This window comes from Episyrphus balteatus, chromosome 3, assembly GCF_945859705.1.
Source record: "Episyrphus balteatus chromosome 3, idEpiBalt1.1, whole genome shotgun sequence".
Lineage (NCBI taxonomy): Eukaryota > Metazoa > Arthropoda > Insecta > Diptera > Syrphidae > Episyrphus > Episyrphus balteatus.
The window spans coordinates 47,462,066-47,485,464 of NC_079136.1; the positions used below are offsets into that span (position 1 = coordinate 47,462,066).

Below are 23,399 nucleotides of genomic sequence, written 5' to 3' on the forward strand. Positions count from 1 at the left end.
CGTATTCACAATTTTGAGATAACGGTAAAATAAAGTTTTTAGTTTTTTATTTAACACGCTATATCTTTGGAACTAGAGCAGATAAATATTTCATTTATCTTTATTGAGCATGCTGATAATATTACCTTTCACTTGATATAACACTACATTAATTACAAGCTACACAATCCACCAGTGTAGGAAGTACCGTAATCTCAGTTTAAAATTTCGACATGGTTGGCTTTAAAAAATTCTTCCATTTTTGGTAGGCATCGTAGAAATATGATTGAAACGTCATATAAAAGGTGAAATAATAAGCTTTTACATGATATAAAATTTATTATAGGTTGTCAGTGCGAGAATAGTGCGACAAGATAAAAAAAGATTGATTTTTTGCTTTTTCCATCAAAAATGATTGTTTTTAATAAGTTATTTTTATACTTTTTACGCATTGTAAAAATTTAAATATTGTTTTATTCTTTCAAAGAAATACTATTATTTTTGTTTAAGAATTTCTAATTCTCAAAATTTGTTTTTAATAATAGTTTAAAATTCTCTAAATAAAGAATTTACAATGTAACAAGCAGCCAAAAGCGCAACAAAATTATGCTTTCTTTTATTTTAAATCAAAATACAAAAAATATTCACAGAATTTCCAACTGTTTTTGCATAGCATTTTGCAGCTCAAAATGTTTTATTTAAAAAAAAAAATAAATGATAAAATCCAGGATGCAAATTGTATACAAGTTGATTAATGTTCATTTAATATTCACCTTTTGGCCATTTCATCTATAACAAAACGGGGTTGAAAAACATTTTTTAACATTTAAATATATAATTCACAAGAGGATTTAATTTAGTTTACAATTCGAAATGCAAAATTCTGTGTATATACAGAAAACATTTATTCTTCATTTTGATGAAAATGCACCTTTAGTCCTTTATTGTATAATAGTCCTCCTCCTCTTTCTTAATTATATCCAACAAAACCCCCATACTTTTCACAATATCAGAATTCCAGATTCGGCAGAAAATTTTCGCAATTGTCGGATCCACAGAGGCAAGGAATCGACTTAGCATTTACATTACTTTTACTTGGATGCACTCCACCAACAACATCACCGACACCAACACCATCGTTATAATGAAAGCACAGCTCTTCTCCTGCATCGATATCTCGTTTTGCGAATATTCCTAGAATTAAAGTTAAATTGTTGTTAGTGCTGGTGTGGCCTATCCAATGTGGGGGTTTATGCACCCCCCAAAACCAACCCTTGTTTGCACTTACCTATTTTTGGAATGGGGCAGTCCACGCGGACACTTAATATCTCACAATTTGGGTGGCAGCTGTGATTCAGATACCTTCCGATATTTCCTCGGAGACGTGGATCCACAAATGTCTGCTGGAAGGACGAAGTTGAGGAACTGGAAGAGGATGCATTTTCACCATCTAATGAATATTCATTCAGACAGAGAACATAATTCATTTTATTGCAATCCTTCGGTTCTTTCTCTCCCTCCGCACCAGCTCCACTTTCAAGCTGGTGCTCATAGTCCTTCATCCTTCGTTGGGCCTCTGAACGAGTAAGTAACTCACCGGCATACTCGCACACAAACGCTCCACGTGGAATGGGGGCATTGGTTCGCAAGGCATATTGTTTATGCAGCAGTTTCGAGGCAATTATCTCCAAATCCAATCGAGGGCCGAACTGGACAAGTCGATTGTCACAGGAACCCGGATCACATTTACAAGAAACCGAGCACTCGTATATGAGATCATGGCTATGCCGGTCCGGATTGAGGACAAGTTCGGTGCGAGATGAAATGTAATTGCCACCATGTGGACATGTTGCGTATGTGCCACAGGCACCTTCTACTGATTTTCCTGATGTACTCGTACAAGAGCAAGAGTTCAGAAGAACTGAATTAAATGCATCTGAAAGATTTTCATATTCAACAGTATCGGATGATGGTTGATTCTGTAGCTGATGTTGATGCTGATGGTGAGGCTGTTCCTGACGTTCAAAGAGGACATTTTCGATTACGTATTCAATTTCGACATTTTCGTGGTCGTAGTCGTCTTTGACTCCGCATCGTTGGTTCTTAATCCCTTCGTAGTAGTCATCGTCGTGGTGCTGGTTGTGGGCAATGGGATTGGTGGTCATTCTGTATATATCTTTCGTTTATACCTGTGGAAGATATAAAAAAAAGTTTAAACCTGAGAAAATTGAGTTTTAATTTTAAGGATATTTAAAAAAAGAGATTGGGGTATTCATCTATGTAAATCCTTGAAAAACTTTCGTTGTAGAAAGGAAATAGGTAAGTAAATTTAATAAATATTTCAATTAAGGTGTAGTTTTGCATTACCAATTTTTATTCACTAATTTTGTATTAGCTATGCAGTTTTAATTTTTTTTTTTTTTAATTTGGAATTCCCACTAAAATTTCGATGCATTTCTACATTTAAGTTAAATGAGTTGAGACAACACCGTGCGTCGGTTTTAACTATCTATATGTTTTTGCAACTTCCAACAATCTGCAATTGATTTGACTGATTTAAAAATTTCACATGATCCAACATCAAACAATTGGAAAAATTTATAACTTCGTGTAGTAAAAATAAAAAACAAAAATGGCCCAAAGTTACTGCCTTGCGGAACTCTAGAAAAGTTTAAAGTTTTAAAAAATGTTTTTGTCCCAATTTTAACAAATTGTGTGCGATTACATAAATAATCACTAAACCATCTTTGAAGAGGTGAGTAAAACCCTAATGAAAAATTTTCCAAAATCGTTAGAGCCGTTTTTTAAAAAAATAATTTTTTATATATACAAATTTTCTAACATTTTTCAAAAAAAAAGTTGGTATGCCATTATGAAGAAATAATTAATTTACACATAACAACGAAATTTAAAAATTTTTCACAAACCCGTTTTCAAAAAATTGATTTTTCAAAAAAAAGCCAAATATTTTTTAAAAATCCAAAAATCTGTTTTTTGGAAATTTTTTAAAATTTTAATATTACCTTTACTTGAACGCTTTTGTATAAAAATTTTAGTTAAAATCGGGTTAGTCTTGTACGAGATATTCATAAATAACGGTACAAAAAATATTTTTTTATTTCAAAAGTTGTATCTTATGTGTTATACTATACACAAAAATTTTAATCAAAATCGTTAGAGCCGTTTTCGAAAAAAATTTACTTTTCTATTTCCGTTATATGGCAGGTACCGTTAGTTTTGGTCATAAAAAAAAATTTCAATTTCTCCTCTAGGGAATCACCAAAAACTGCTAACTACCAAGTTTGAAGAAAATAGCTCCATTAGTTTAGGCTGCAGCTCGAGGTACTTACAGACGGACAGACAGAATTGCCGGACCCACTTTTTTGGCATTCTCCATCATCGTAATGTCATGTAAAATTGTTATCTCGAGTTCGATTTTTTTTTACGAATCCTAAACTTGCCCTATAGTACCTATATCGCAAGTAAAAAAGTATGCAGCTTAATTTCATTTTATTCATTTTTTAAAAAAGATCAAAATCGTTAGAGCCGTTTTTTTTAAACTTACTTTTTATAAATAATTTTTTGAAAAAAAAAAAATGTTTCAAAATAAAGTTAGTATGCCATTTAGAAGAAACTATTAGGTAATCAACACCAAAAAAAAAAAAAATTAAAAAAAAGCATTTTCAATTTTTTTTTTAATCCAAATATTATTTTTTTTTTTATTTAATTTTTGATTTACATAAAAATTATAAAAATGTGCTGTTGTTTAAAAATTTTTGTTGAAATTAAGCAAATTATTTGGGAGAAAATCAAAATGAAACTAAAAATTATAAAAAAAGAAATATAGTAGAGTATTGGTACCTAAAAACTTAGTACCTACTTTATAATTTTTGCAGTATTTTTTGCTATCAGTATCAGGTAAGAAAATAAAAAGTTCCGCCAACTTCCGCCATTTTATTTTATGATTTTGTTTTTGGATTACTGGGTTGAAAATACTTTACCCATTTTCGCTTGCGATACTTAATGGCTCCGAAATCTTAGCATTCCATATGTAAAATTTGAACATTTATTGAATAGTCAACAAAGGTGAACTATAGTGTATGTAATTGTTTAGTCAGCTATAAATTCGTTTTAATTATTTTGTTTGAGTTCTAACTGCGGGTCACTGTGGCGTATGTGTAACTTTTTTATATTGATATATTTTATTGGTTAATACAAGCTGTAAAATATGGTACGTAAGTAATTTTTGTACTTATTTATATACACTTTTTAAGAGCCTCTTTGATTAATTTCATTGCTTTTTTGAAATAATAATATGTTCCAATACTCTTATTTACAAAAAAAAAAAAATACTTGCATCACATTTTCCGCAAAACTACCATTTCTCATATAACTACTTAAAACTCAATACTAGAAATTGTATAACAATGCAAAAGCAACAGTGATGTCAAGTTTATAGTAGCAATGTTTGCAAATGATTAGATGACCTTGACATAATATCTAAATTATCATGCAGTCATAATTATCAACATCTTCTCATATGGAATTAAGCATCCTTAACATTAATTTTTGTTCTTTGGTTAAATTACTATCAGTTTGTTGATGTTTAGTATGTCAAAAACTTCTCCTTCAACAGCACTTGTTGTGAATATCTTATACCAAATAGAACTATTGATGTTGTGTTTTATCTATGTGTTTTCTGATTATGCGTGTTCTTATTACATAAATTCATTCATATACTATTCCTCCTCCATACACTCTTGGTTAAATCTTCCTCCACATTGTATAAGTGCACTGTGCCTATGTGTCTTTCAAACTTATACGTGAAAGAAGTTTAATGGTTGTGACGTGTATGTACGAATAGTCTTGTAGACACACTGTCGACTTTATTTCATATAAAACTTGTGTTGGAACCCAGAGGGTTACACAAGCGAAATTGAGAGTTTAGTAGTGAAAATCATAACAGGCACGCATAATTATTAGAAGTTAGTCATCTTTATATAAAATCTTCAAATCCAATTCAATTTCATAGGTAAATGTATCTCTGAGCTGAGATACTTTTTTCTTTGTTAGAATATGTAGGTTTTTGTTGTTAATGCGGTGTTGTACCCCTAGGTGTTTTTTTTTTTTTTTTTAAAGGAGAACAATATCAGTCGAATATATATGTACGATTACCTACATGTAGAAGTACATACAGCTACATATTGACTAATGAATGTATAATAATGGTTATGCTATCTGTAAAGTATGTACAACATAGGTACTTTATGAATTTTTTGAAGGTTTCGGTCTTCTTAATCTGTTTACCTAGTTTACTGCATCTGTATTTTTTGCCGTTGTATTCAAAACACACTGTCATTCCTTATATTAAATTTACAAGTGACAAACTACCACCTACACATGTTTTTGTAATGATACCATGCAAAATTTTTTCGAAAAAATAAATCACTCAAAGAAATACTAGGTTCACAGAAATGTTGAAGAGATAGATACCCATTAAAAGTGACACTGAAAAAAGAAACATGATTCTTCAACTTGAAAAGGTATGTACCTTGTACATTCCTACTTAGATACAAGACAATAGAACTAAGAGTATAATTTACAGTTAATGTACCTATACCTACGAGTATTTATTATGTACGTGTCTATTCTTAAGCATATTTGTATTCGAACTTAGAAATGAAATAAAAACAATAACTATCACAATTTCCATAATAATGATGCAGAATAATAATAGATACCTACAGGTAAAATAAATCATTAAAAAAATTATTACCCTCAAGAAACTTTGTAAAAGTTTCTTTTTGCAACAAGGATGGACCATCAAATGCTCTTTAAAATATTTTTGGCGATAGGGTGTTTTTTTGAGAGGTTAAGTTATGTTACGACATAAGTTTTGTTTTTAAACTTGGTTTTCGTTTGTAATAATCTAAGTTATCTTGAGTTAAATAGTGTTTATTTTTTTTTTTTGTAAAAACTGATGAGTTTCAGAATAAGAACCATGAAAACTGTGACAAAAATTATACCCAAATGAAAATTAATGAAAAATGTTTCATTTACAACAGAGACCAATAACACGGTGCGACACTGAAAATACACCCGAGAAATAACATAGTGTAATCTGTTCGTATGGTCGAATAATGCATAAAAATATTTTTGTTATATTTTTGGAACCCTCCATTTTTTTTTTATTTACAAAAAACCATTTTAACAGACCTTACGATGTAATCTATCAATATTTCAGTCATTTTTCTAACAACTCTCAATATGTTATATGTATGTTTTTGGAAAGAGGATTTCCAGACCTATTGAATGATGTATATGAGTCTATTGTTTAAACAAATAAGTGTAGGTTTTTATCCCACAAATCTTGAAAAAGTGATTTTTTTCCCAATTTTTTCAACATTACCCATTTTTTTTTGCAAAATAAAACAAAAAAAAAAAATAAAGTAAGGTTATATTCTGAAAGAATATACATTTAGGCACAAATTGGCGTATTTTTTTTATTGAATTTGACCAAAATTGCGGAATCTATGCTATTTTTTCGTAAATAGAAAATGTGGTTTTTCATGATGTGAATTGCACGGTGCACAATAGGGTGTTCATTATTTTAAAATAATAAGAATTTCTATGCTCCTAGGATCTTATATGGTTGGAAATAAACTAAAAAAAATATTTTCCAAGTTTCAAGTCTCTAACTTAATTCTAACTCGTGCCGCCAAGCGGTTGAAGTTTCTTATGGGAATAACATGGGGTTTCTTGGACCTTGTTCGATCAATTCTAAATTGCAGCCGTGCAATTCACATCATGAAAAACCACATTTTCTATTTACGAAAAAATAGCATAGATTCCGCAGTTTTGGTAAAATTCAATAAAAAAATACGCCAATTTGTGCCTAAATGTATATTCTTTCAGAATATACATTTTTTTGTTTTGTTTTATTTTGCAAAAAAAAAATGGGTAAAGTTGAAAAAATTGGGAAAAAAATCACTTTTTCAAGATTTGTGGGATAAAAACCTACACTTATTTGTTTAAACAATAGACTTATATACATCATTCAATAGGTCTGGAAATCCTCTTTCCAAAAACATACATATAACATATTGAGAGTTGTTAGAAAAATGACTGAAATATTGATAGATTACATCGTAAGGTCTGTAAAAATGGTTTTTTGTAAATAAAAAAAAAATGGAGGGTTCCAAAAATATAACAAAAATATTTTTATGCATTATTCGACCATACGAACAGCCTACACTATGTTATTTCTCGGGTGTATTTTTTTTTTTTATTTTGTAGCACAGTGTAATCTGAGCAGTCTATAAGAATATTTTAGATGAAAGGGTGTTTTTTTTTTTTGGACAATAAAATAAAATCGCAATAAGTCAGTTAACCTTACGAACTTTATTGAAAATGTTGATTTTGGCATGAGAGCTAAGAACAGAATAAGTTTACGTTTTTAAGTGTAGAAAAAATTTTGGTTTATCAACAGACCTTTTTTGAAATTCTGCAAATAATATTTGTATTATGTATGTTACATTTGAGATTTTAGACAAGAATCTGAACTCTATACGAATGTCATGATTAAATAGGTAAACCAAAATTTGTGAGATTTGAAAAAATAATTTTGGGTGAAAGGGTGTTTTTTTTTCGAGGATGGAGTAAATTCAGTAGGTGGTTATAAGTCCAAAAAATATTTAGAATTCGTGTATAGGTCAAAATGTTCAATTTGCTATCTTAACTTAAATCAAAATGAGCATTTGGGTGAGAGAGTGTTTTTTTTTTTTTTGTGAAGTGAACATTTATCTACTACACTGAAAAAAAAAACCAGTATCATTTTAACATTTTTTAAATACCAAATTAAATATCTTATCAATTAAGCAAAAAATGTTGGAAAAATGTATTTTATGATAATTAAAATATCAAAACAATATTTTCTAATAAAAGGAAGATATTTTAATATCAAATTTTTGAAATTTTTTTGACAAAATGTCAATTTATCATATCAATTTTTTATTATGAATTACTGAGAAAATTTAATCGGCTCTAAGATTTTACCTCATATAGTAAGGGAAGAAATTAATAAAACAATTAAAAAAGAATTGTCACTTTCAGTAATGTTTTGTTTATAAAAAAAAAAAAACAAATAAATATGATTACATATAATAAACTGAAACGTATAATTTAGTCAATATTGATATTTAAAATGTCAAAGTGAAATTTACATTATCAACCTAAAATTAAAAAATGTCATAACGATATGATAATCATATCAAAATTGATATTTTAATAGCTGGACGACTTTTGTCACTTAAAAATGTTAAAGCTGTTATTATAAACTTTTTTCGGTGTACCAAAAATCGGTTTTAAAACGGTACCCGATTAAACCTTTCCCGCAAGTGTCCCGAATGTGTTCCAAACGTGTTCTGAGCATGCCCCAATGTGTCCAAATTTTTGTACAGTACCTACAAGTCTGAAAAATGGAAAACATATGTAATTATATTCATACAGAATTTTTTTTACAAATAACGACTCATTCCCTCTTAATGTAAACAGAACAAAGTATAAAATTTAAAATTGTTCCTTTTTAACTCAATTCAAAGCTTCCATTGTGAATGGAAACATTAATTATTGTGAATACATAAAATGTAAGAAAAGTATTGTAGTATTTTTACCAACCTTCGTTGAGTATATTTTTCATTGTAGCAAAGACAACAACCGAAATAAATATTTGAAATTTTTTGGGTGTTAAATTCTAAATTCTATTGTTCTCTCCAAACTCTTGGCAGAGGGGCATTATAATGTAGATCTTTTTTACTATTGCACAATGTACAGAGATATGATATACGTTTTTTACAAGATTTGAGAATGCCCATTGCAACACCTGTGACCTTAAATAAATTAATGCCCGATTGAAATCGTATTGAACATAAATTACTTTATTTAGTTCAATTATTGATATCCGAATCCCCATTTGCATTTTTAAGAGATATTCTCAATATTTCTTCTTCGGACATAATAATATGTGAAAAAGTAAATTTATTTTAATCGAATGTAAAACAAAACAAAAAAAGTCAGTTCAACAAATTTGTCTACCCTTCGCATTCCAATTGAAATTCTCCAGTGCTACACAAGCAACCGAAATTTTATTTTCTCCTGTTACTTAGCGGTGTTGGAATAGTTTAAAAAATCTCTCGAATTCCTCCACAAGCTCGGCAAAAATTCAGCTCAATTGAAAGATTATTGAACTGAATTTGTGACGTGACAGCTAACAAATTTTACACTGCTTTGTGGCCGGCAGTCGTTGCCGGTATATACACAAAATGACATTTCAAAACAACTAGCTAATAAAAATGACATTCCAAACGTTCCCACAACGCCATAAGTCTCGCGCGGAATCTTACAAAACACGTCACCGCCATTTTTATTAACAGGCGATGATGGGTAACAGGCAGCAGCGGCACTTTTTAGTTTGACATGTGAGTAGAAGTGGAAATGGAAAATAACTAAATCACCCTTCTCGGAATGTCATTATTTTAAATTCACAAAAATGGCGCCAAATTCCACAGACCAGTGTACATATTTGAAGCTTCCTCGAATGAGGGTGGAAATGAACACAGCTCTGGGTGGGTTCCATCACTTACATTCACTTCATTCTCCTATCATCAACACTACTTTCAGAACATCGAAGAAAAAAATGATATCATCCAAGAGTGTAAGTGACTACACACAAATAATTAAATAAATACACACACATACCAATGATAAAATAACACAAACATCAATACATTTCTGAACTACATTGAAAACCACTCGGCACTACACTAGTCTTTGTCTTCACCGAATCCAAACATCAACTATTTTCTGATTGTGTTACAGGTTACAGCAGCGATACTATGGGATGATAAATGGCGCGAAGTCATGCGCTTGAATTCATACAAAATCGAGACTTGCACTAGCGAGTTTTTCATAGTTTTGCGCTAGCTAGTTGATTTTTCTGAGCAACTGGTAGTTTTCGTGATGAAACGCGACGACTCGTTTCACTTTCGTTTTCCATAATTCGACAGTCGATAGTCGACAGTTGCGGCGAGATTTGTTCGAAAGAGCGCCAGTCGAATAGTGTCGCTAGTTTTCTTCATCATCCTAATGCTAGTGTAGAGGAATGTTTATTATTTAGATGAGAGCCTGGTAGCTAGATACTCGGTACTTTGCAATGGAGGTCGTTTGCATTGGTTTACTTTGTTGTTGAGAGGTAGATAATGTTGAGTCACGACTCATGAGTATGAGTGAACACAGAACAAGTTTCTTGTTGATTAAAATTTTATCATTTTATTTGTTCACGATTTGTAGTTTTTTGTTTTCCTTTCAGATGAGTGCTTGTTAGGCGGTAGTTGGTTTAAGTTGTAATTTATTTTTATTGCAACTTATTGCCCATTAAATATTACATATATCTCAAATAATTTTTATTGACTCATTAAATCTGTTAATATAAGTGCTGACATGCACTCAATTGCTTTTTATTCTGTTTACTTAATAAAAATCAAGGAAATGAAGCGATTTAGTTGTTGGGTTTTGTATTATTCTGGTCTCCCATTAGCCACAGACTTTTTCGAGGTGCTAACATTGGGAAAATCGAAAAATTAATTTTAATTTTAATTTTAATTTTAATTTTAATTTTAATTTTAATTTTAATTTTAATTTTAATTTTAATTTTAATTTTAATTTTAATTTTAATTTTAATTTTAATTTTAATTTTAATTTTAATTTTAATTTTAATTTTAATTTTAATTTTAATTTTAATTTTAATTTTAATTTTAATTTTAATTTTAATTTTAATTTTAATTTTAATTTTAATTTTAATTTTAATTTTAATTTTAATTTTAATTTTAATTTTAATTTTAATTTTAATTTTAATTTTAATTTTAATTTTAATTTTAATTTTAATTTTAATTTTAATTTTAATTTTAATTTTAATTTTAATTTTAATTTTAATTTTAATTTTAATTTTAATTTTAATTTTAATTTTAATTTTAATTTTAATTTTAATTTTAATTTTAATTTTAATTTTAATTTTAATTTTAATTTTAATTTTAATTTTAATTTTAATTTTAATTTTAATTTTAATTTTAATTTTAATTTTAATTTTAATTTTAATTTTAATTTTAATTTTAATTTTAATTTTAATTTTAATTTTAATTTTAATTTTAATTTTAATTTTAATTTTAATTTTAATTTTAATTTTAATTTTAATTTTAATTTTAATTTTAATTTTAATTTTAATTTTAATTTTAATTTTAATTTTAATTTTAATTTTAATTTTAATTTTAATTTTAATTTTAATTTTAATTTTAATTTTAATTTTAATTTTAATTTTAATTTTAATTTTAATTTTAATTTTAATTTTAATTTTAATTTTAATTTTAATTTTAATTTTAATTTTAATTTTAATTTTAATTTTAATTTTAATTTTAATTTTAATTTTAATTTTAATTTTAATTTTAAATAAGTAAAAATTAAAATCCAAAAGTTATTTTAAAATTAAAATTGTCACCGGTGGTGTATGTTACAATTACTTGCAAATTTTACTTTTGTAGATCATTTAATCCTGATGATTAATTTGCTTTTTTGCACGTTAAAATAGGCTTTGTAAAGGTAAAGTTGAAAATTAGGACAATAAACCATTAAAGTGATGAGGTTTGTTAAAATTATCATGGTTAATTGAGAAAAATTTTAAAAAGGACAGTTCTAGCATTGGAAAAGATATCACCTCAGGCAGCATTTTATTTTTGTGGTACCGTTACATACGCGTATAATATTAATCAAACTTACCACACAGACTTGAAAACTTTGCATCTTGGGTGCCAACTTTACATAGCCGTTGAAATAGTATGAAATTCAGTTGCTTTATAATTGTTTTTAAGTAAAAACTTAAGTTTAAGTGTATTTATAATTTAAATGGGAAACCTTAATGCGGAGAGGGCGAATAATTTTTAATATTTATATTTTATTCGTACCAAAGAGGGCATATTTTCGTAGTTTTTTGTGATGACACAGTTAAAATCTATTTATTAAAACAAATGGTACATTAAAGTATGCGGCATTGAGTATGTTAGTTTGAAAAATTTCACGAAGAAATATTTAAAAAAGGAGAATTGCAGTGCGTTCGCAAAACTTTTTGTTAGATCATGCAAAATCAAATACTCAAAATTCATTCGTTAGATAATAGTTTGTCCCAGATAATCAGTGTTGTTCCTCTACTTTGACTGTCTACATTTCTACGTAGACAATTGTGTCAAAAATGTAGACAATGTAAACAATGAAGTCGACAATGTAGACAATGAAGACAATTCGTTTCAATCTGTCAATCTAGATGGTTATTTCGCGTGGTTTATATTTATATCAATTTATGAAACGTTTGTGTTGATTTAAGTTTAACATCGAAATATTCAGCAGTGTACATATATATATTAGGGCGGAGTGAAACTGCACTTTTTTTTCTTTTTTTTTTTCTTCTTCTACATACCAGGGACGGGTGCCATTAGTCATCAAAAAAGAGCATACCAAATCTCAGCCCGATCAAAAAATATCTTGAGGGTTCACAACGCCCTTTAAAATGTACATGCTTGTTGGAAGTAATGTACTGGGAGCAATTTTCAAAAGAGATGGAGCAATGTGCCAAAAAGTTAGAGCGTGTAGGTTCGGTCGAGACAAGAAAAAAATCGTATGGGAGGAGGGTCTATTCCCCTTCGTTTAGCGGGGAGGGGCAATTTAAAAAAGAAATTATTTAATTTGAAACAAAAAAATATTAAAAATCAACAGTTATTCTTACGGTAACGTGCTATACCTTTTTGTAAAGCCAAAAACCCCGTCTTTTACAAAAATGTTTAATATAGCCATTTTCTGGCACAGTTTTTGAAAAATTAATTTTTGAAATCAAAATTTTGAAAAAATAATTTTCAAATTAATTTTTTTCAAAATTTTATGTATGTAAGTACTACTTAAGTTTTTAAAATTCGATGCTGTTATTTGTTTTTAAAGAAAAACAGAAAACTGCATCAAAAAACATCTTGTCATTTTCGAGAAATTAACAAAAAACCAAAACTATTTTTGTCTAAGAAATTTCTTTATTTTTTGTTTTTACGTGGCTGGATCATGGGGGTTGGGACGAGTGCTCGCCGCCCATGGATTCTTGCAGTAAGGGCCTTAAGTCAATAAAATTGCAATTTTTTAATGAAAATTGAACAATAAATAATAATGTACATGTTTTTCGAATGAAAAAAACTGAGTAAAACAGTAAAAACTCAAAAAACTCCATAAATTAACCTCTATGGTGTTTTCATTTTTTCCAAGTGACTTGTGAACCCTCTAAAACTTCTTTGATCGATCTGAAACTTTTTTGCCATTATTTAAGTTCCAAATGGCACCCATCCTGGCTATGTAGAACAAAAAATAAGACAACTTTTTTTTCACTCCACCCTAATATATATATTTCTGTAATACTATCATGAAGTCGAATTTAGTATTACTTCAAGTCACCACTATTTTGAGGTGGCGCTCAGTGTATTTAATCATACAAATTCTGCTTTTTTCAAGTTGCCACTAGAGTTCCTAAGATCGTTTATCTCCATGACAGTACTATGGAAATATATATACAACCTACTTTGTTGTTGATATGCCTGCTCCAGCTCATAAATAAAAGCTTTGGTGAACTGGGTTTCCCTTAAATGAAATCTAATAAATATGTAGTTGGATATTGCACAGATGGCTGCAGCGGTAGCCACAGGTTAAAATAAAAATGTATTAAATAAACTACCTATACAAATCATATTATTTTCAAAAGCATAATCCTTTATCATTCATTTGATATAGGAATGCCTACAAACCATCCAAATCACCAATGGCATCTTAATATGTGGGTATTTAGAAGGTAAAACAAGTTAAAAAGGTGAAATAAAATTGATTGTCTAAATTGTTTACATTGTCGACATTGACATGTAGACAATGATGAATTGTCTACGTTAAATTGTAGACAATCGCGTAGTCTACATTTTTTGTCTACATGGAACAACACTGCAGATAATGCTAGGGAAGTTTTGGAAATTTCAATTTTTCTCATTTTGAAGAGGCTTATTTGTTATTTAAAAAAAGTTGTTAAAAAATTTGAAAAATACTCCCAAGAATATCGGTGCAGTAGTTTTGAAGTTATGGGGGACCGACTTTGGAAACGTAACGTGAGCTGTGGTAAAAAGGCTTTAAAGTTTTGAACACTGGTATAACGTACGAAGTATGAAAATACTCATAGATAACTTCGTCAGTTTTGCACCAATCAGCTCATTTGTTTGTATAATAAAAATAATAAGATAATGATGATGTAAAAAAAAGAGAAGAATATTTTTCTTATTTCAAAAAGCCACTATTTGCGTCTTTAGTACGCATAGGACAGGTACTAATTTAGGATTTAGAAGAAGCAAAGGTTATTACTAAAAATTCTTAGAAATGAAAAAAAGACACCCCCACTTTTTTCATATTTCATAGTCGTAATGTCATGTTTGATTGTAACTGAACTTCGATTTTTTTATGAATGGATAAATTGTACCAATATCGATAACTTTTTAGTTATTTAGCATATTAATTAATTATTGAGGTACAACGATGGATCTAATAGAAATTTTTATTGTTTCAACTGTTCTTCTAATAGCCACTTTTATCTTGGAAAAATTATTCCAAACCATAGATACTGGTTCAATGTTAAAATAGTGAAAATTAATTAATTTGTACAGAAAATTATTTTAAAAAAGTACTCATACACCATAGTGAACACACCAAACATATTACTAAAACCCATCGAACAACCTTAAAAATTGATTTTTTTTTCATCTGAATTGATGCAAACAAACCCTTTAACAGATAATTAAGCATTACAAAATATAAGTTGCTGAAGAAATTACACAGTTGTGGGGAGTTTAAAGAGGGAAATCAATTTTTTTTTCTTATAGAAACTTAACGTCATTCACTATCATACACATTTTTAGCAAGTTCTTAAAATTGACTAAATTTAACTTAAGTTGGCGTCATTTTCAATGACTTCTCTTAATCCACTATACAATGGGTTTATTTTGTAATAAAAAAAAAAAAAAACAATTATGTAAGGGTAGGGTGCCACAGTATATAGAGGAGTAGATAGGGGCACCCTGCTACCAGTTGAGCAGGGGTACGCTTTGTGCTTTAAGGACGATCTTGGTACGAACAAACGAAATAATATGTTTTAGAATAAAAACAACCATCAGTGATGTAAAGGACTATATGCAATTTTTCTAATAACTTCATATAGGTACACAATGTACTTCTATGGTTAATTAACATTTATACAACTGAGTTAACTTCCTACTCATCCTTTTGAAAGTAAAAAAAACTTTATCCAGCTTTCAGAAATAAATATTATTCAATTATTTACAACTTGTTGCATGCATTTGCAACTTCTAGTACCACCATATTATTTGTAGCATGATGTTGTTTCAAAGCACACTTTATATGCCACGGAAGGATGCTCTTTGATATTTTTTCAATTTTCCATTATTTGCAAAGCTGAAAAAAAGGGATGATGTCGATGTGTGTAGTGGCAGTGTTGAAGGTCTATCTAGATTTTATCGGAAATAGCGTGCGTATGTGTTGTTTTTTTTTGTCGTGTCGGGGGTTTGGGGCTGGAGCTTGGAGAGGATATAAAATAAATTTCATATGTAGTGGCGCTAGGATTCAGTTTTGAAAAAGTTGATAGTAAAAGCGTGACGGCAAAAAAAATGTACGTACACCTTCCGCATTCCTCGAGCACACTTTTACCCATCAAGGGTTGTGTGTTATATTTTTTTTTAAGTGAAAGTTTTTTTCTTTTGGCCTGAGGGACTGCGTTGGCATTTCCACGCAATCAGCAGCGCGACAACTGACATTTTGGATCCATATCGCTTGGCTGCTATATTTTTTGTACATTGGATTTGTTGTTGTTGTTGGTTTCTTGGTATATTGTGGTTGTGAATAGTTTGTATAGTTGGATGTGTTTTTTTTTGTTATTTTACGCTGACACACGCGACTGACACAGATTACCCAGTGACAGCGACGACGACGACTTTGATGGTGGTGGGCGCTGGGGCGTAAAAAACTATACTAGCACGACGACGAATACGTCGACGACAAATGATATTGATGTGAAGGTGAGGCGGCAAGCCAGCCGCAATGCCTAATAGCAGCAGGCGTGCTAGAAGCTCTACCGCGCCATCACACTGCTTGGATGATATTGAGTCAGAAGAACGAGCGGTGATAGCCGTCTCTCTAGAGCTGGTTGGGTTGGTCGGGCGACTAAGTATGTCGGAGTCGGTGTATAGCAGCAGCAGCAGTTCGGGTGAATCAGACTGACCAGCTGATGATGATGATGTCGGTCGGTTCGCTACAATATTGTGCTGCGCTGTGCTTTTTTCATGCTTATATATGTGGTGCTAGTGCCCGTCCCGCGCTCGTCACTTCGTTTATATTTTTTTTTCACTCTCACTTTTAGTGATAAAGTTCTTCTTTTTTTTTTTTGCACGCTGGCTTTTTTTTTTTTTTGTGGTGCACGAGCTTAGCGCGGCTGACCGACTATCAGCTGGCGGGTTTTTCTGATCACCTAGTAGTTTATATATTTTATTGTTAATATTAATGAAAAATTTAGTACTGGAATTTGTTTATAAACAAATTTCGATTTCATTTGTTAACAAAATGCAATTTTTACCCAAAATTTATTGTGTGTTGTTAGTCTAACTAATATAATGGTTGGTGGTCAGGGTGGTCAGGTCATAGAAAAAAAAAAAAAAAACAGAAAAAAACATCAAGAGAGTTTTTGTTTTTTTCTGTGGGCCGGGTTGTTTTTAACAATTAATAAGGTTTTTATTGTTGAAAAATGAAAAATTGTTTTTTTTTTCTAGAAAAAAAAAAACATTAATTTAAATGATAACATATTTTTTGAAAGTTTATTATGTAGGAACTATCATGTGTGTAGACTGTAGAGAGAAAAAGAGCATACATTTGTTTGAACTGCTGATGTAGATAAGGTTTGTACACATCAAACTTCCAATGAAAAAGCATTCAAATAAAAACATTGCAATCTGTGAAGTGGTTTTATTTTTGTAACTGTTGAAAAAGAAAAATAGGACTAAAATTTTACAAAAAAAAATATGAAGTTGTTTTTTTTTACAGAATTATGTTTAATATGATTTAATTTTACTAGCAATAAGATGAATTTAACTCATGGAGATTTCTGATTCGCTGATGATTACTTAATAAAACAAGTGATCTCTACCCTAAATTCGATTCCACAACATCAATTTTTTAGAGGGGAGATCATTGAAAATTCATTTGGTAAAGAAAAATTTAAATATCTGGGTCACAAGTACCCCTTCTCATGACCAAAATTGCTTAAAAGTAAAAAATATAATTTCTTAAATGGTTTTGAGTTCAGAATAAAAAAAAAAAAATCATGTCATCATGCAATTCACTCATGGTTGAAGTGAAACCTTAAAAATCATTTTTCTTGCAAAAAAAAAAATCGAAAAATATAACTTTTTTATATGACAACCTATAATAAATTTTATACCATCTGAAAGCTTATTGTTTCTATATGTCTATACAACATCTACAAAAGGAGCTACAATTTTTTTTAACCCAATTAGTTTTCATAAAAAAAGCAAAACGAACAATCTCTTTTCTCTTCTAACGCCATTAAATCCATTCTTTAAAAGACAACCTATAACAAATGTTATACCATTATTATTTCACCTTTTAAATGACGCTTCAATCATATTTCTACCATGCCTATTTTTTAAAGCCAATCATTCCCCAAGTTTCAAGTCTCTAATTTAATTCTAACCCGCGCCTCCAAGCGGTAGAAGTTTCTTATGGGAATAACTTAGTTATGGCAATGGCTTAGTTCGATCAATTTTAAATTCGATCAATTTTAAATAACGAGCGCCCTATTGTGCACCTTGCAATTCACATAATGATATGCCATATTTTCTATTTACGAAAAAGTAGCATAGATTCCGCAGTTTTGGTCAAATTCAATAAAACATTACACTAAAACATTAAATCAATAAAAAATTACTAACTTTATTTTTTTCTTTGTTTTATTGTGCAATAAAAAATGGATAAAGTTGAAAAAAAAAATGACTTTTTCAAGATTTATGGGATAAAAACCTTAATTTTATTTGTTTAAACAATAGACTTATGCACATCATTCAAAAGGTCTGAGAACCCTCTTTTCAAAAGAATATAACCTATTGAGAGTTGTTAAAAAAAATTACTGAGATATCTCGTCACGTGAGTTCTTATTTGTCCTATAGACCATTTTTGCCGAAAATGAGTTATAGATGCCATCTTATATTTTCGACCACGCTCTTTCGATTGCTGCAATTAGATTCGTCTTATCTCTATTAGTTTTCGAGATAAAAAAAAAGATTTTGTCCTATAGACCAAATTTTTTCGATGAATTTCATGCTTATTTGTCCTATATACGTTTTTGTATGCAGTAGGACAAATAATGGCCTTATAATTATGCATAATTTGTGCTTAAATGTCCTATATCCAATGAAGTCATATTTTTTACACAAAATGACTAACGTCCTCATAATAGCTTCTATTAGGATGAGGCGAAATAGTCAAATTTTGAAGTCATTGCATTGCCAAAAGTATCGTTGCTTAATACTAAGGTAACCAACCATCTATAATGAAAAAATGAAGGACACCATACATATTTACCCGTTTCTGCCTGAACCACGTACTACACACTAAATTTTGTTCAGTTTTTAAAAGAAATATACATTTATCTTGAAATTACAAATATGAATTTAACAAAAGGAAATCAAGTTATGTCTAGGACATATTGATTGAGTTGTCTCTAAACTAAAACCCTTGTATAATATTTTCGTTTATTTTTTTAAACTCAAATAAAGAATGTATTGAGTTTCGATTTCAATACCTAAACATTTTTGGTTTCCTATTTTCTTGTTTTTGTGACCTATATCTAATACAAATTCCACTGGAGAAAAAATTTGTAGCTTTTGTTTATCATGTGTCTGTAACTGTATAGACACGTATCCTATATCCATTTTACTACTTTTTTTAAAAACTCAATTTAATCAATATTGAAAAACCATAACATGCAGATTGCTTTATGTATGATTGGGAAAATATCTAATCTTTCAAAAAACATACAAATCTCTATGATTAGGCTCAACAAAATAAGCAAACCACCACTTTGAAGTTTAAAAACGCTCTCCTGAAAAGTTAAGTTTTTGGTTTATAGGACAAATAAGAACTCACGTGACGATCTGTAAAAATGCTTTTTTTGTAAAAAACAAAAAAATGGAGGTTTCCAAAAATATAACAAAAATATTTTTATGCATTATTGGACCATATAAACACGGCGAACCCCACAGGCGGATCACTAGTGTGAAGCAGATACGTGGGATAGTTATGATCCCCTCGACATCGAGATCATAACAGCGCCGAGAAAAAGGAAGAAGAAGAAGATTGGACCATATAAACAGCCTACATTATGTTACTTGTCGGGTGTATTTAATTTTTTTATTTTGTAGCACAGTATAATAAACTTAATATGTAATAAACATGAAAAAAATGTACTAGGTTAAAAAACTGAACGAAATTGAAAATTGACCATTTATTTTCAAAACATGATAAGTCCATGATTTCAAATTTTTCAGGAGAAGAAAAAAACGTACTATTTTCTTTTGTTAAGTGTGGCTAAATGTATAAAAAATATATTTTGTAGAACTTTTACCTAGCTACAGAATATCGTTTGGTATTTACTTTTTGGACCGATATATCGCGATAGTTCAAAAGATAAAAAATAAAAACGATTTTGGACTTATCATACTTTGAAAATAAACGAATGTGAATTTAGTTTTAAAATTAATATGAAATTTTGTTTAAAGCCGCAGACTATCACACAATTGCATTTGGGATTAGAATATAATGTTTCGAGTAGTTATTTTACTTGAAAGACGCTTTCAACCTAAGATTTTGAGTCAATAGTCAGCTTCTTTATGTGTAGTCAATTACTCGTAAAAAAGTTGCTGTTTATTTTCAAATGATGATAAGTCCGGGAATTTTATCATGTTTTGACAATAAAAAAATTTTTCGCTTAGCTGTAAAATCGAATATAGACTGAGTAGATGGTTCATATTTTGAAGGCAGGTGTGGTTATACCCCAAGAACATATTCAGTTAAAAAAACGAATTTTGAAAAAAAGTGGACTTATCATGTTTTGAAAATAAACGATTCAATTATCAAAATTGGTTCACTCAGTCCAAAGTTATGAGATAACAAACATAAAAAAAAATACGGATGAATTGAATGGGTTGGGGTCAAAATTCTGCCGGGGTCAAAATTCTTTTGCTGCTTTTGTTGAATCAGGTACACAGAAAAAAGACATGCTAAAAACAATTAAAATTTTTACATGGTTTTTTGCCAAAAAGACAGTCGTCTTAAAACAATCATCTACAGTGCAAAATGTATGCCAAACAAATAAAGTTTGTTATTGCGGAAGATTAAAACCAAATTTATTTAATCATCATTATGATTATTCTAGAAAAGTTATTTTTTTTTTAATTCGAAAGAATACAACATAATTTTGAACTCCAGTTTTTGCTTAATTTTTTTTGTTTTTCATTTTTTGAGCTTTTTATACATTAACACTGTGTTACGTAATGTTTCTAATAACTTAAAAAGTTTACTTTTGAAGAAAAATAGCAAACAAAACTATAAAACTTATAAAACTATTAAACCCTAAAACTGTTGTTTATTTAAAAACGAAACTGTTGTATAGTTTTAATTTGTTATTATCTACAATGATGATTATATACAACTTATATTCAGAAGTCAAAAATTCGTTTAAAATTATATACCTAAGTTAAAGTTATAATGTACCTAATATGTAACTTCAATAATAAATCAATAAAAGTTTAGTTAAATGTGGCAACATTGCCTTAGAATATTTCAAATAAAAGTCCCAAAACAAAAATTTATTCAAATTTGCAAAAATATATTATTCAATTCAAAAATACTCAAAACACTGTCACCTAGGCAACAAGAAATAAACAAACTATTGTAAACAAAAAAATATTTTGTTTACATTTCTCGTTTCCTATTTCCAGGCTGTCAAAATTCAAACATTATGATATCGGTTTTTTCGCTTTATCCTTTAAAGTGATAAAAGTATTTTTTTCTCTCTTACACACATATTTCATTCCTTTATTCTACTTTTCAATACACGAATAAACATACCGCAGCGCACCCTAGTTAAAGGAAGCGGACCTATTAAATTCACGTTCATAATAGTACTATAGTTTATATATACAAGGCTTCAAGTTAAAAAAATGTTTTATTCGATGAAACTATTAATAGAAATAAACTAATATAATTGTAAAGATGATTAAAGAAGAGTTCACTTCAATTTTTTTCCAATTTTTTTCCAACTAAAACTTAGTTAATTTTTTTGGTACTAAGGTGAAAGCTGAATCTCGTTTGCAGTTGCCTTATCCTATTATATCTTGCCATGGGCTTAAGGTCTGTCCGAAGGTCCTTTTTAGGTACTTTTTGAGTTTTGACTTCTTTTGTTCTAAGTTAAGGAATCTAAGTGTTTCTTTAACTTTTGGTTTATTAATACGAACTATGAAATTCTCAACCTCGATTATGAAAAAAAAGTTTTCAAAAAATCACTTCCAATTCTTGGCACACAAAAACATTACTCTAATTTAATTATAATGTAAGAATATCTAGGTTAGGTAATCCGAATGAATTATTGCAAAAGTTAAGGTTGAATAGTAAATATTTTGGTTTAAAGAGTACAGAACGACATACAAAAATTCTTTGCTGATTAGCAAATGCCCTCTAGTGAAATCCGCTAACTTGATAGTTGATAGTCAAAAACGACGAATTATGGAGCATAATCGTCGTTTTTGACTATCAAGTTAGCCGACTCCACCCCTGTTGTTCAATACCAGCGAAACATCAAAAGATCTTTTATTTTTACTTTTGTTAAAAAAAAAGATCATTTCCATAAGATTTCATATTGAAAAATTTGCGTAAAAAAGTTCTATGTAACTTTAATCAATGTATTTTTTTGTTTGAAAAAAAAAAAATCAGTAAAAGGGTTCTATGTTGCAATTTGAATAACATAGAACCTTATTATATTAATACATTTATGTGAAATCATGAAAGTTGTATTACTTTTTTACCTGTACCTTCGCCATTCATTTTTTTCTAATTTTTTTTTTTAAATTTTATCTTAAAGCCGTTGAAATTACGAAAATTTTGGTGTATAAAACTCATTTCTTGTATTTTGTATGAAATACACCCTTACAATTCTGAGCCAGCGATATGTTCCGAATTCTCGTTAACAACCACCCTAAAATTTTTAACAGTGTAGTCAAAATACTAACCTTGAACTTCTCACAATATTTCACCAAGTTCAACTAGAATTTACGATCTATTGTCTTACCATTTCCAAAATCTCTATTTAACATTTTATTACGTAAATATGGTATTTGTTTCAATATTTAAATAAAAAGAAGTGTTTTTAATTTATTTGTTTGTACAAAATAATTAAAACACATGTTTATACGTTTACAATATGATAAGAACCTAAAAATTTGCGAAAAATCATACAAAAGTCCATAAAAAAAAATTACTTATATCTTAACACAATGATTGCAAAGTAAACATCTTCTTGTTTGTTTAGCAAATTGCCTGGTTTCAGAATTTCTAAAACAATATTTTTAGATTCAGATGATTAGTATAAAAAGCAGTTGCTTTTCCTTGATTTCTTCAGATCAAAAGAGACAGTTTAGGGGTTAAATCAAAGATGAATTTCTCAAACTTTATTATATTTGCAATTTTTGGAGTCATCCTCGTTTTTGTTAAGAACATTGATGCTACTAGGATCTCACAGGTAGTTTTAAGATATTTTTTTTATTGAATATAATAATGATGTAATTATTCCATTTCAGCAAGAAGCTAGTGATGCAGTTGATTTCGGTTTGGGAATAGCTCAACAAGCTATAAGTGGAGCAGGCCAAATAGCCCAAGAAGCAATTAATGAGTATGGAAATGGAAAACGACAATAACAAATTCATTCAATAATATCAACAACTGATGAAAATAGATTAATAAAACTAAAGTTAAAAAAGTGGTGCACATTATATTTTAATATGAAAAGTTTTAATTGAAACTTGAAAGCGTAGTTGACAGTCTAATTGAAAATGCGTTTTATCATGAGACGGTTTAACATTTTTGGATTGAAACTCTTTAAAAATATTTTTTTTTTCTTAGGCTAAAGAATTTTATAATTATTTATTATAGGTAATTAAAAAACAAACCAA

General features: G+C 29.0%; 1 protein-coding gene and 1 long non-coding RNA gene across 4 annotated transcripts; one reads left to right on the plus strand and one right to left on the minus strand.

The window, feature by feature from the left end:
* Positions 1-641: 641 nt before the first annotated feature.
* On the minus strand, positions 642-2,199 carry LOC129914397 (probable histone-lysine N-methyltransferase set-23). The gene is made up of 2 exons (XM_055993623.1): positions 1,268-2,199; positions 642-1,173 (listed from the first exon to the last, which is right to left on the minus strand). The coding sequence occupies exons 1-2, from the start codon at positions 2,142-2,144 to the stop codon at positions 989-991; spliced, it is 1,062 nt and encodes a 353-aa protein (XP_055849598.1). The 5' UTR covers positions 2,145-2,199; the 3' UTR covers positions 642-988.
* A 7,083-nt stretch (positions 2,200-9,282) lies between these two features.
* On the plus strand, positions 9,283-23,192 carry LOC129916499 (uncharacterized). Of its 3 annotated transcripts, none has more exons than XR_008772479.1 (3): positions 9,283-9,455; positions 22,850-22,969; positions 23,028-23,192. It is a non-coding gene; the product is annotated as an uncharacterized LOC129916499 (long non-coding RNA). The 3 variants fall into 3 exon arrangements; XR_008772480.1 differs by lacking the exon at positions 9,283-9,455 and adding an exon at positions 15,873-16,491; XR_008772478.1 differs by lacking the exon at positions 9,283-9,455 and adding an exon at positions 15,873-16,330.
* Positions 23,193-23,399: the final 207 nt, after the last annotated feature.